General features: G+C 42.4%; 1 protein-coding gene across 1 annotated transcript in view; it reads left to right on the top strand.

Annotated features, from left to right (window-relative positions):
* Positions 1-798: 798 nt before the first annotated feature.
* YTHDC2 (YTH N6-methyladenosine RNA binding protein C2) overlaps positions 799-14,722 on the top strand; it is a 37,154-nt gene continuing 23,230 nt past the window's right edge. The window contains exons 1-9 of the mRNA XM_077347796.1: positions 799-1,136; positions 4,380-4,470; positions 5,092-5,288; positions 6,128-6,327; positions 9,351-9,517; positions 10,325-10,427; positions 12,549-12,705; positions 14,345-14,452; positions 14,566-14,711. Of these exons, the coding sequence (XP_077203911.1) occupies positions 941-1,136; positions 4,380-4,470; positions 5,092-5,288; positions 6,128-6,327; positions 9,351-9,517; positions 10,325-10,427; positions 12,549-12,705; positions 14,345-14,452; positions 14,566-14,711 (1,365 nt within the window). The 5' untranslated portion in view covers positions 799-940. The remainder of the gene's footprint in view (positions 1,137-4,379; positions 4,471-5,091; positions 5,289-6,127; positions 6,328-9,350; positions 9,518-10,324; positions 10,428-12,548; positions 12,706-14,344; positions 14,453-14,565; positions 14,712-14,722) is intronic.

A 14,722-nucleotide genomic window follows, 5' to 3' on the forward strand; every position in this document is an offset into this window, starting at 1 on the left:
GCAAAAGACTACCCCCCTCCCCGGGCCTCAGTATATTTGTCAAGCGTTGACTGGTCCCCAGTGATAGAAAGGCTGGGAACCACTGGACTAGAGGATTCATGTAGATTGGCATTTATTATTTGTTCCTTATCTTCACAATGACACCCTGTGGAAGGTTATGCTGAGATTGCCTGGCTGGCCCAAGCTAGTTTACATGTTCAGTCCCCTCAACCCACCCCTGCGGATCTTCCCTAAGGTTTAAGCCAGGGGTAGTCAAACTGCGGCCCTCCAGATGTCCATGGACTACAATTCCCAGGAGCCCCCTGCCAGCATTCGCTGGCAGGGGGCTCCTGGGAATTGTAGTCCATGGACATCTGGAGGGCCGCAGTTTGACTACCCCTGGTTTAAGCCTTCAAAACTGTATCTTCCTAAATTACGAGGGGGCGGGGAGGGAATCTAGCGATGTCCTTGGGGAAGAAGCCACGATTAGATGCATGGAGGTGCTCAGTCCCTACAGCCACTAAACACGTATAGACAGATCAGAGGCAAGAAAGAGAGCATGTAGCAAGCCTGGCAACCCGTCTCTGCAAACAACTTAAAGGAAAGGAAGCGCCGGAGGCTTCAGGAACAGGAGTCTCCGGTATCTAGAGAGAGCTCTGCAGTCTCTGTCCTCACAGCTCAGACGGCCCCAGGAAGGACAAGCGACGTCAGGCGTCTCCCGCAGAGCCCGGGCTCAGCCGCTCCCCTCTAGCCCCGCCCCTCCGCCTGCGTCGCCACCCTCCCCCTGCCGTGTTTCCCGCCGGGCAGGCTGCGGCGTCACGGCGGCCCAGCTGAGGCCCCGCCTCCTGTCCCTCAGACGCCGCCCCTCCTCCTTTCGCTTTCCCTCTGGCTGGCCGGACCTCTCCGGCCTTCTGCAGCGGCGGGAGTTGCGGGGCGCAATCGAGGCCAGTGTCGGCCGGCCATGTCCCGCCCGAGCAGCGTGTCTCCCCGGCCTCCGGGCTGCGGCCCGCCCGGTGGGGGCCCCTCCGCCGCCGCCTCGGCGTCCTCCTGCTCCGGCGGTGGCCGTGCCAAGGGGCTGAGAGATATTCGCATCGACGAAGAAGTGAAAATCGCCGTCAACATCGCCCTCGAGCGGTTCCGATACGGGGACCAGCGCGGTGAGGGGCCCTTTGCCCGGGAAAGGAGGGAGGGGTGCGGGGGAGCGCTTGCTCTTTAAAGCAGGCAGTGACGAGCCTGTTTATTGTTCTTCGGTGGGGTGGGAGTTGTGCCCCTTTGTCGAGATAAGCAGTAGAACAGGTGGCAGAGGGAGAGGGCAGGGGCAAGGAGAGAGGAGTTATATGGGTCATAATCCCGTGCAAATGGGGGAAAGATTGTGTGAGCACCTGTCTTTCTGATGGGCTGAATCTTAATATGTTGAAAGTTTTTGCATGGAGGAACATTACAATGGAAACTCCCTACCTGCAGTGGTGTGGCTCATTGTACCACCACCTCAGAACTCTCCCAATTCATCCTGCTGTATATGTAGGTCAGGTATAAAATAGTTTATCTACATCTGTGTTTTATATGTTTTATATTGGATGTTTTTAGTGGGGTTTTTATATCTTGTAACTCGCCGGGTCTTCGGGGAGAGGCGACGGATAAATCAAGAAATAAATATCTACGTGATTAATAAAGGTTCAGGTGCAGAGACATGCACTATAACCACTCACTTCAAATACAGCTGCCTATGTATTTTATTGATTTATAAAATAAAATTATACCCCATCTCTACAGAAACTTGTGAAGGTGGCTCACAAAATAGAAACATTATAATAAAACAATTTATGAATTGGTAGTAAAGCCAGTAATATTCAAAACCATAAAAGCAGCATAGAACAACATTCAGTGACTGTGAATAATATTGATAAAACTGTTCTCAGGTTGTAAAAGTGGGGGGAGGGAAAAAGGGATCTCTCAGTCAAAGGCTTGGATAAAAATAATTGATTTGACCTAGCAGCTAAAGGACAGTAATACATTCCAGAAGTGAGGGTGCTAGCTATTGCTTGATTGATTGTTCAATTTATAGCCTGCTTTACTCCAAAGTTCAAGGTGGGTTACAAAAAAGGCATACTCCCAATATAACCCCCCCCCTAAAACTAACACCCCAATAGAACATCAATATAGTGAAATTCCCTTCTTCCCTCTACAGACAACCATCAGGGGGCCCAGTGATCTTAAGAACCCGGCCTCAACCAAAAACGTGGTGGAAGAGCTCTGTCTTACAGGATAAGCTCTGTATTACACTGAATAAGCACTTTTTCTTTTCACCTCCTGCCTTGCTTCTGTAGGAGGGAGCAGAAAGCATGACTCAGAAAGAGGACCTTGAATGGTAGACTAGAGGAAGTGGTTCCTCAGCTACTCTGATCCCAAGCCTTCAAGGGCTTAAAAGGTTAGAGCCACCACTTTGAATTGATCCAGGCAACAGATGGGCATCCAATGCAGCTCTCTCAGCATAGTGGTGATAAAATCCTTCTGTTTAGCTCTTGTCAGTAGCTTGGTTGATGAATTTTGGACTACATAGAGTTCCCGAACAGTTTTCAAAGTGCTGACCATGTAAAGTGCATTGTGATAATTCAGAATGGATCATATTAGAGCACAATACACAACACCTGTTTCCCGTTTACGTTCAAGCAGCTTACAATTGAAAATAACGTAATACAAAAGGAAAGAGAAAAACAAGCAGATTTGGATATTAACTCTTAGAAAAATGCTTGTTTCGTGTGTGTGTGTGTGTGTGTGAGCGAGTGTGAAGAAATACATATTTTCTTTAGAGGTTTGAAATGGAGCAAAACCTTCAATGAGCTTTAAAAGTCCATCCCCACCCCACCCCCAAGAATAGGCAGGGAGGACGAAGTCAGTCAATAGTTTTCTAGGCTTACTTCACCTACCTCTTAAGAAATGCCAGTGGGTCAAGTCAGAGACAATAGCAGGGTCCATCCTCCTCAAGCAGGGATCAGAGATCTGGAAGAGTATAATAAGAGGGATAGAGGAACCTAATTTTTATTAATCCTTCACATATGTGTAATTTATTTGTATTTTGATTGTTTTAAACTTGATGTGATTCCCTCTGAACTGGCCAGGGAAGGGCAGAATATAAAAATAAGATTATACCTTGTTCAGTCCAGTACTGTGCTAAAGTATCTTTGTGAACATTTTCTTTTAAATAAACATTTTATAACTTTTGATACTGGTAGTGATTCTCTGTACCACAGAACTCCACTGTCTTGGACACACTATTTTTAAAGGAGCATTGGGGGAAAGCAAGGCAAGTTGGCAAGCAGCTATTCCTTCAGTGTCATACTGTCCATGTGGTACTGTACAGTGTCATACTGTCCATACTGACCAGATGCTGGGCAGTGGGAGACACAGATGCAAGGCCTCAGATCAGGGAAGGGAAGCTGGGAGTCCTGACCCTTCCAGTGGGCAGCTCCTTACAAAGGTCTTGTGGTGGTGGCAAGTTACCCAACCAAGAAAGGAAAGCTTCTCCAGGTGCTGGGGAAACCTTGGAGGGTAGGGTGGAATTAGGCCTGCAGGCTAGAGCAGGTCCATTCTGCCACAATGTGAATAAACATGCAGAAGTTTATTAGAGTTTATTAAAGTTTGCCCTACGAAAATCCAACATCCGTGTCTGGCTACAAGCTTCCTTGCCTCTGCATCTCAAAAGGAATTCTATGAAGACATGGTCACTGCTGCCTAGGGTCCCCACCTCCTTCACCTCATCCACCAACTCTTGCCTGTTGGTCAGTATTAAGTCCCGTATGGCTGAACCTCTTGTGGGTTCATCTACCATTTGATAAATAAAATTGTCAGCCAGGCAGGTCAGAAAGTTGCATGACTGAGGATGCTTTGCAGAGTTTGTTTCCCAGCACACACCTGGGAAATTGAAGTCACCCATGATGACAAGGTCCTGCCGCTTGGATATTTTCTCAAGCTGCTCACAAAGTGCAGCATCCACATCCTCTCGTTGGTCAGGCGGTCGGTAGCAGATACCAACCACCACACTATTTGTTTTCCCCTTGCTTATTTTCACCTAGATGCTCTCCACTGTAGATATGCTCTCCTTCACTAGAATTTCCTGACAGGTAAGCCCTTTCCTCACATACAGTGCCACTCCTCCACATCTTCGATCTATTCTGTTTTTTCTGTTCCTATCCATCCACTATTACATTCCAGTCATGAGAATCATTCCACCAAGTTTTCAGTAGTCTTTACTGAACAATTGGGTTGTAACTTATGAAGTGGTCCTAATTTGGTGACAAAAAATCTTGCTGTCTGATTTTCAAATATATTCATTGTCTTTAAGCAGGGTGAAGTCTAAAATGTAGTAACTGATTGTTTCTTACTGTGTTCTCTTGTTCTAGAAATGGAATTTCCTTCATCTTTAACTAGTACTGAAAGAGCTTTTATTCACCGATTAAGTCAGTCTCTTGGTCTGATTTCTAAAAGCAAGGGGTAAGTTGGAATATTAAATAACATCAAATATAAATGGGAGTAAGGTGTGACTCAGAAGTAACGTTTCTCGTATGGAAGTGTACTGGAATACATTGATTATGCCCTGAGGAATGACATATGCTACTATTTCACACCAATTACTTACAGGTGGCTACAAGCTTGGATCGCATCCTTTGACTAGAGTGCGTACCCATTGCAGCAATAACTGACAACATCTTTTAAAGTCAGGGGCAAAAATAGCTGCTGGATTTATTATTTATTATTATTAAATTACATTTATATTCCACCATTCTCAGCCTAGATGGCTCATGGAAGATCACAACAAAATCAACATAAAAATAATAAAACAGTTACAATCCCCCTCCCATCCCCACCCCCTTTACTCCTTCCCAAACCTGCCCTCAGTTCAGTCCCCGCCCCCCTCACCCTCAACTGTATATCTGGGGAGATGACAATACAGCATTTCAGAGGAGGGGCTAGATCTTCCTTAGCTTCATCCCACCCGGCCTCAACCAAAGGCCCAGTGGAAGAGCTCCATCTTACAAGCCTATGGCAGTTGAAGAGTAGAGTGTTTGATAATTTTTTTCCTTGTGCCAAATACAAAATGACTGAACTTTGCAGGAAAGGAGCAAACAGATATCTAACTGTGAAGAAAAAAGATGGCTCTGAGTTGGCACATACAATGATGACATGTAATTTGATCCCAAACACAAAACATGCAATTAGAAGCCTTGTACAGCGATTTCCTGTCACCAATAAAGAGCGCACAGAGCTTCTGCCAAAGACGGAGAGAGGAAACGTATTTGCTGTCGAAGCTGGTATGTATATTCTGATAAACTTGTTAGTGAATTAATGGATAAGAATGTTACATATAAAAATGATGTTTGGTACAACTTATTTATTGGTTTATTTATTTACGTAATTTTAACTCTACCTTTCTCTCTGATGGGGACCCGGAGCAACTTTCATTGTTCTCAATTTCGCCCTAGTTAGAAAGCTGTGCCCAGTGTCTATACTGCATCCCTGTTGTAGTTACATAGCTTATATGTATAAATATGATGGTTGCTGTACCTGTGGTGTGCATGCATTCCTATTTGATGCTGGAAAAGCCCTGAATATTTGGCACTACCCTGCTGGCTTTTCATTGTTACATGATATTTTCATGTAGGAGTAACAGCCGCAGTCTTGCAAACTGAATACTCTGTTCATCTGAATAAAAATAAATATGCCAAATCATAATTTAGGTTTTAAAACAAAATGAAAACCTTGTGGTATTTATTTGTTAAAATATTTCTCCAGTGATCTAACATTTTCCAGACCAAAATTGGCTAAAGTTGCGTGGTTAGTAAGATGCATAGGATTTTAGTCAGTGGCATGGCTGTATACAGTGACAGAAGGTTATAGGTTTAGCATAGGTACTTGTGGATTAAGCCCTTACATTTTTTGGGGGGGGATGCTTTAGAGGTTGATCACTTTTGATTAATTCTAACCCTGCTTACAAAAAGGCTTCCCTGTTTCTTCATAAAGACTGGTTTTTCTGCTGCTATAGCTGCTTTAGATCAAACTGTGTGTCAGTGATATTCAGTTTTATAGAAGTAAAGAATCAGAAGCATATTAGTATCTAAGTTAATGCAGTCACTACTTTTGTCCTTTTTAGAAAATAGAGAAATGAGCAAAACAAGTGGCAGGCTTAACAACGGCATCCCTCAAATCCCAGTTAAAAGGGGAGAATCAGAATTTGATTCCTTTCGACAGTCTCTGCCAGTATATGAAAAGCAGGATGAAATTGTTAAAATCATTAAAGAAAATAAGGTTATCTTGATTGTGGGGGAAACTGGATCAGGCAAGACGACTCAGGTATGTAACATGCTCATTCAAATATGTAGAAATATTTTATGATTTGCAAATGTAAACATATTCCTATATCTGTGATAGAAAATTAAAATCTTAATTATAATTTAGTTTTGTGTTTTTATAGTAATGGCATTTATTTTTAAACAAAGTTTTTCGTAGATCTTAACTTTCTGTTTTGGTGGGGTTATGCCTCCTACATGATCTAAGGCAGGGTTTATGAAAATTAATCTGATCCCTTAAAGGGCCAGTAGAATATGGATCTTCTCCACTCAGAAAGCACTGTGTGCTCCAGTTCCATCTTGTAGGGCCCCCCAAAAGTGGGAGATAACCTAATTTATTGGGTCTTTCTTCCAGCTGTTAACTGTGCAAAAGGCAGTTTAAAAACTTCTACTGCCTTAGCAGCCTTAAAGCTTCTTTCAGAGGCAAACAAGAGCGAAAAAACACCAAGGCCTTTGAGGGCTGGTTCTTTGCTTCTAACCTCTCCAAACAAGAACGAAAAAACACCAAGGCCGCTTTGAGGGCTGGTTCTTTGCTGCTAACCTCTCCAATAATCATGCCATTGTTGCTCCAGGCACATAGTTGTGACAGTTGGCTAGGGTTGCCTGATGATAATCTCCCAGAGGTTTCCCCAGGCCCAGCAGGGGTCAAGGCTTCAGCCGTTCACGTTTGGCCATTCAGTTTTCTACTGTTCAGATAGGCCTCTCCATCCTCCTCCGGGGAGGGGGGTATATATCTTAACACAGCCCGCGGCGCCACGGGCGCCGCGGACTAAATAAAGCCATAAGGGCTTTGTGGGAGGAGTTAGGGCGAGCTCTGTCCGGGATGAGGAAGGGTGGCGATTGGCCCCTTCCTCTGGACAGACCATCAGCTGGGCCAATCGGCAAGCGCAAAGCCTAGCCGATTGGCCTAGCCAATTCCCGCGAAGGGAGCATGGCTGCCGGGGGCTCCCTGCCCAGCGGCCTCTCGCCACGTCAGGCCGCTGCCCGACAGCACAACAGCCCCTGCCCAACAGAGCAGCGGCGCCACCGCCGCGGAAACCGCGACTGGAGGCACACCCACCAAAGACGGAGGATACCCCGCCACCGCCACCACCAGCGCGGCCCCCACCACGGACAACGATCACCCGGGTAGGCCACGGCGCGGGGGAGAGCCAGGACAAACAGCTAGCACCCGCTGTATTGCAGCTACAGTAGGCTTAATTACTAGTATATAAATAAATAAACAAACAAATAAATAAATCTCTTGCTTATTGTAGCTAACTTATACTTCTATCCTGACTCTGTTATGGTGAACTTAAAAGTTCTTTTGGTTGATGCAGAATTGTCTGCTCTACATTATGGGGCTAAGAATGGAGATAGAATCACAGAGTTGGAAGGGATCTCCAGGGTCATCTAGTCCAACCCCTTGCAGAATGCAGGAAATGGCCACAACAACCAAGCATCCACACAATCACTTTTGTCCACCCACTTACAATCTGCCTAAGTTAATAGAATTAGCATTTCTGTCAGATGGCTATCTAGCCTCTGCTTAAAAACTTCCAAAGAAAGAAAACTTCCCACCTCCCGAGGAAGCCAGTTCCACTGAGGAACTGCTCTGTCATGAACTTTTAATGCTTTAAAACAGGGGTCATCAACCCCCGGTCCGCGGCCCGGTCCATGAAGGCCACGGTACCAGGCCACCGGCAGCCACACCTGCCCCCCCCCCCACACAGCGAGAAGCTCGGGGAAGAGGCAGGCCCAGCACGCCAGCGACGCAAAAGTGCATGCTCAGTTTCCGCGCATGCGCGTTTGTGCCCGCTGGTGGTGAAAACGCGCATGCGCGGCAACTGCGTGTGCGCATTTGCGCGCTGCTGCTGTGCGGTGCTCGGGCCGTCGGCTCTCCCCTCGCCCCGGAGGCGGTCTCTGACCAAAGAAAGGTTGGGGACCGCTACTTTAAAAGACCCCACAGACAGAAAAAATGAAATAAGATTGAAGAAGCTACATGAAGTTTCACTCATAGCTCTTTGAACTGCAATTCTTTCTCATTTCTGCACCCACAAAAGGATGTTGCTGAAGATCAGAAGAACAGCGGAATTCACTCTGGATGTGTCTCAGGATATTCTCCACTTCAGTGCCTGAGTACAAGCACAGCATCTGTGATTTAAACATTGGAAGGCTTGACTTCCTTTCTAAGTCCAATTTCTTTAAAAGCTGGTTAGGGTAGTTTGGGAAGTGGATACCTTTCTTATAATACAATAAACTGAAATTTGTATCCTACTTTGTTGCCTATACATTCCTAAAATGGAGTTTTATGCCTTTAAAAATCATAAATATTAAGTCTTCTCTATAACACATTCTGAATATATTGGACCCTGTTGCTCAATTAATATTTTAGTGATTCTTCCAGGACAGGGAGGTTTTATTTTGCTGAGAACCAAACAGAAATGATCCAAGAGCTGCTCTGCTTCTGAAAGTAGAGTGGAAGTTTCGTGAATGTTGGGATGAGACGTCATTAAAGTTCTGTGGACTAAGCACCTTAAAAAAAAACAACTGTAGTCCATATTCTGTCTTGTGCTGTGACCTTCATTGACATGATTATTAACTTCATGCTTCATTAACTTCACTGACCTCATACAGTAAGGACACAGGGTCCACCAGTCAGTGAGGAGGTTTAAATATGCATCAGTGCTTGAATGTTAGTTTGGTTCACTTTTATCTCAGCAGCTTCCAGAGCTCACTGAGAACTGCATATAAATTTGGCTGTTGTATAAAAGATGGATTGATGGGGAAATCTGTACAAAGGGAAAACAGCATAATAAAGCTGGATGTGTGTGGATTTTTTGGTTACGATGGAATATATGTGTTGGACTTTGCTGGAATTTCTCAGAAGTAAACACTGAATGTATGACTTTATATAGCATAGTATGACTTTATATTTGTCTTACTGTGAGTGATAGTAAAGGATGCATGTTAGTCAAACATCCTGTGGTGTTTTTTTTAATGTGATCATTGCACATTTAAAAATTAACATGTAATCTGTGTATTTAGATTCCTCAATTCTTACTGGATGATTGTTACAAAAATGGAATTCCTTGTCGAATATTTTGCACTCAGCCAAGACGTTTGGCAGCGATTGCTGTGGCAGAGAGGGTTGCTGCCGAAAGAAGAGAAAAGATTGGGCAGACGATTGGCTATCAGATCCGATTGGAAAGCAGGTCTATTAATACCTATTATTATGAGTCTTGCAAATCAGCTCGGGGTTGCTTATTTCCATTGCCACTCCTTACTTTGCACACTGTATTTTCCTCCGTTGAGCAATTTCTCTCTCTTCCAAAGGGTAGGAATGAAGAGTAGTTATAGTATTGCTCTTTGGTTGGCACAAACTAATGAATAGTAGTGAGTGTTTCTCACTGCACATGTAGCCTCCTTGATGCTGTGTCTGGAGGCTGTGATCTCTTTTTCTTTCTTTCTATAATATGATATGATAGAGATACTTACAGTTCAGAGGATGCCATGAGGGAAGCATTCTAAAACCCACAATGCAGGGTCTTAAATTTCCTAGTCTTAGTTTTCATAGATGTGAGATTGAAAACAAGGAGATTTCAGGAAGAAGTCTGCTAATGGGCCTACTTTGACCACCTTCAAAAGCCATCCACCTAGGCTTTGAGGGCGGAGATGAGAGCTTTTGGAAGCGGGAGCAAAAAAAGAACAGAATGCAGCTTTCAGAATGTAGCTGTATGGTTTTTACCACCTAAACTCTAAAAGCTCCTCAAGGATACAAAGGAGAATGAGATTCCTTAGGAGAAGTTCCTACCACAAGTGACCAGGCAAGTTGCTGGTCAGCACTTGATGCACTTGGTAATGTGACACAAGGACATTAATATTGTAATAAGAATGTAGATATTTGCAGCATGTCCATTAAATATTTTCACATCATAAAGCTCTTTAGAATTTTGATGTTCTAAATAGTAGCAAACTAAAATAAAATGCCCCTCGGGATTTACCTTTTTTCATTAAAACAGGGTTTCTCCAAAGACACTGTTAACCTTTTGTACTAATGGTGTATTGCTTCGAACACTAATGGCTGGAGATAGTGCTCTGTCAACTGTAACACATGTTATTGTGGTAAGTGGCTCTAATTATTTGTTGTGAAAATAGTATTCAATGTACTTGAAGACATTCATCTGTCTTATTTTGTTTCATGGGTTCCATTGATCTGTTAAAATGCAAGCTACTGATCAGATGGTCATCGATGAACGTGAGCCACTATTAACTCAGTTGCTTTTGTTTTAATACATTTAATAAGAGCCTACAATTTGTGTAGGAAAAAAAAAGATTAGAATTCTTTTACCTGCAGCAGTTTTTGGGAAATGAAAATACTTTACAAACACGAATTATAAATTGATTCATATGGTAGATCTAAGTCAAAGGTTGATTCCACACCAGTGCACCAATCTGGGGCACCACTGGTGTGTTGTGGTGGAGCAGCATGCTCTTTTGTTTCTTGTGTACCCAAGGGGGACACATTTCCATGGCAGGGCTAGACTGCCACTTCTGCACCCCCACAGGCAATCCCACCTTATTGCAAAAATTAAATAAATGCCCCATTCAGTGCCACAGAGCCAAGTGGAGCATTTTTTGCCCCCTCAGGGCCTCCATAGGTCCTCTTCCCATCCACACAGACCTCCACTAGGCTAGGCCCCATTGTCCCCCAGAGTGCTTAAGGGAATATCTGTGTTCTCTTAAAGTGAGGCAACAGTGGCCTAACACATGCCAGGCCCTGGATGGGGCGGCAGTGCCATTATATGGAACTGGGAATTAGCCCCGCTTCTATATGAGTGCTCTCCCGGCCTTTTCCACCCTTGCAGAATTGGCCAAAATGATTTAAACAAGAAAGGGGAAAAGCCTTGATTTATACTTCTGTCTCGTTTTGACATTTTAAAGAGGTAGCTGTAGTAATTTTAATTTTGTTTTTTTTTGTTTATTTTTAATATCTCCTGATATGTAATTGTAATTTTGGTTTTCCACTAAATTTGAGCCAATTACCATCATACATATGCATGTTATTGATATGGTCATTGACCAATCAGATTCTTGCATAACATAAGAATTACACAGTCATAAATTGTGTCTCAGCACTCTTCTGTAAACAGAGAAAAGTCTTATGCCAAAGATCAAGTCAAAATGATTTCTGCCTACATTCTGTGGTATTCTTTATGGTTTCCTGGATTAATTTTTCAGAGATGGAGTATGCATAATGAACTGTTAGCCGCAGACTTCTCCTGCCACCCCTGGTCAAGTGGTAAAGGTAAAGGTATCCCCTGTGCAAGCACCGGGTCATGTCTGACCCTTGGGGTGATGCCCTCTAGCGTTTTCATGGCAGACTCAATACGGGGCGGTTTGCCAGTGCCTTCCCCAATCATTACCGTTTACCCCCCAGCAAGCTGTGTACTCATTTTACCGACCTTGGAAGGATGGAAGGCTGAGTCAACCTTGAGCTGGCTGCTGGGATTGAACTCCCAGCCTCATGGGCAAAGCTTTCAGACAGCTGCCTTACCACTCTATGCCACAAGAGGCTCTGGTCAAGTAGTAGGGAGTGCTTAGCTTTGAGTACTGTGTAAAAAAAAAAAAAAACTTTCTGCTTTAAGCCACTCTCCTGATATGGTGGCTGGAGAAGAAAGCATGAAAGCTATTCTTCTTTCCCTAACTCCTTACACTGCCAGTTGGCAGTTGGAAGGAGGAGTCTTGAATAGGGAAGTGTGGCCCTAGTCAAGTAGCCAAAGATTGCTAGGGTAGGGAGGCTTGGAGTTGCAAACATGTCCTGTGTACTACCTGTTCCTGGTGATAGTAGAGGTTGAGTTAGTGACTGGCAGTTGCTGGAGTTTAGTGAAGTTTGACACAGAAAGCACTTTGGCATATTTTCTTAACCAAACCACCTGTGGTCAAGTTGCTGAGATGTTGTAGAGTCTTTGAACTTCTGTGTTCTGGAATATTTTTTTGTAAATTCTGAGATTTTTCTGTAAACTTGGATTTCCTCCAAGTTTGTAGAACAGCTTCCCTTTTTGTACTTTTGTGATCCATACTGATAATGCCACTAGAAACTATACGATAGCAAACTGTGTATAATTGATGTTTACAAAGGGTTTAAAATTATAACCAAGAAATGCCTAATTTTATAACAGAGGGCTACATGATACGATATGTCAGAATGTTGTTAAAGAATGTGCATCTTTGTTTCTGTTGCAGGATGAAGTCCATGAAAGAGATCGGTTCAGTGACTTCTTACTTACCAAGTTAAGAGATACTTTACAGAAACATTCATCTCTGAAATTAATACTTTCCAGTGCCGCTCTAGATGTGAACCTCTTTGTCAGATATTTTGGAGGATGTCCAGTGATATATAGTAAGTTTTAAAGATATTTTCCTCAACTTAAGTTAGTCCAAGCCAAATACTTGCTAACAAATAGATGAAAATGTAAGAATTTATTCACAGGAATATGTAGCAAATATGCAACCAATGAAAGCGTATTCTGATTGATCTGTTCGCTAAATAAATCATTTTTATCAATCCTGTAGTGTCAATTTTTATTGGGTAATATTTTATCTTAATGATTTTAATTCTGTTATCATTATTCCTAAAGGAAGGCAGGATTCCAAAGAGATATTTTAGCATCTCCTATGACTACATGTTCCAGCATGGCTTTTCCAATTAAAATGCATATCCCATGACATATTGCAAATAGCTGTTTAATCACTTTGCTTATGGAATTGTGAACTGTTGATTCGGAACACACACAAATCCAAAGCGCCCCCCCCCCATATCTGGAATTAACAGTGTAGCTCTTTAGATAGTGGTTTAAATACTTAAACATTAAATCTGTAGAACTGTCATTGACACAACTTATTTTTGGTAGTGCTTTCCTTCATAAAACTACTTTGCAATTCAAAATTGTGATTGTTAAATCTTTATCTCTGGTGCTTGTTTGATTTTAATGACTGTTGGTACCTATTGATAATTATTTTGTATGAATTTTGATATTGTAAGTAGCTTTGAATATATTATTAGTACAAAGGTGGTCTGTCATAGCAAATTTTCAACATGGCCCCATCTGTGGATCCTCAAATCTGGAGATTGGGACTCTGTATAGAGAAAGACGATTTGCAGAAATTTTGTTTTAAAAGTTTTTAAAAATGGACAGTGATGCTAAATTTTCCCAAACAGAAGAACACAAACAATATGAAGGTATTGTGGGCAGTGGGTATCCAAGCAGAGCAGCAGAGGAAGGGGACAGATAAGCAAGTAGGATGCTGAAAGTGGAGCTCTTCATTAGTGTTTCCTTTTTTTTTTGCTTTTCAATGGGAAATTGTTTTTTGTTGTTGATGTTGTTGTTTTTTGCATTAGACATTGCACATTTCTAATGGAATCAAATGGTAGTATTGCTGGAGGGGGGAAGATCAGGGAACTGATGCTTTTATTACTAGTGTATTCTCTTATTCTTTGGTACTAATGTTGAAATTTGGTTCCTTTGCTGCCAGTTTTTTTGCAGTCCCATTCAATCTTGGTCACCTCTTTCTTAATGAAACTCAGCATTGAATCAGAGACATTTCTTCTTAATCACTTACAAATGAGTTGTGGAAATATCTGTTACTGTGTTAACAACTCCTATGCTTTCAGCAAGACAAGGTCTTTTTAAAGTGTTGTGGATGTGGTGTTAATTAATTGACTTTGCATCAACTATTTGTGCCCAGTTTGCTGTATACAGCTCATGAATGTATACGAAAGAACAATAAGAAGAGTTTGTCCATGAGGATAACTTTGTCAAAAGACCAAAATACACAGTGATTTTCTGTCTTTGAGCTCAGTTACCTAGCATCTTCTAACTGAAAGTAGAGGGATAGAACATTCAACTGGCATTTTAGCTTGTATGTGCTTTCTGGATATTTACAGAGCACTGTTTAAATACAGGGGGTTTGTAACTTTAAATACAATATTGATAATTGAAGTAAGTCGTGAACTATTTATATGTATTTTATGTTTTCAGTACCAGGAAGACCATTTGAAGTTAAAGAGATGTTTTTGGAAGATATATTAAGGAGTACAGGCTATACAAATAAAGAGATGATAAAATACAAAAAGGAAAAACTTCGAGGTTTGTTTCTATAGATGCAAGTGTTGGATAGATGTTTACAAATGGTTGTAAAATTCAATACCTTTTTAATTTTGACTTTCTTCTTTCTTTGATACATAAAATACATTATCTAGAGGAGAAACAACAGACAACTCTGACTGAATGGTATTCTGCACAGGATGATAGCAAGCCAGAATCTCAACGACAAAGAGCAATTCCGAATGTAGCTGAAGAATATGATTTGTTGGATGATGGCGGTGATACAGTTTTCAGTCAATTGGTAGATTTTGT

This window comes from Paroedura picta, chromosome 7 (assembly GCF_049243985.1).
Source record: "Paroedura picta isolate Pp20150507F chromosome 7, Ppicta_v3.0, whole genome shotgun sequence".
NCBI classification, from domain to species: Eukaryota; Metazoa; Chordata; class Lepidosauria; order Squamata; family Gekkonidae; genus Paroedura; species Paroedura picta.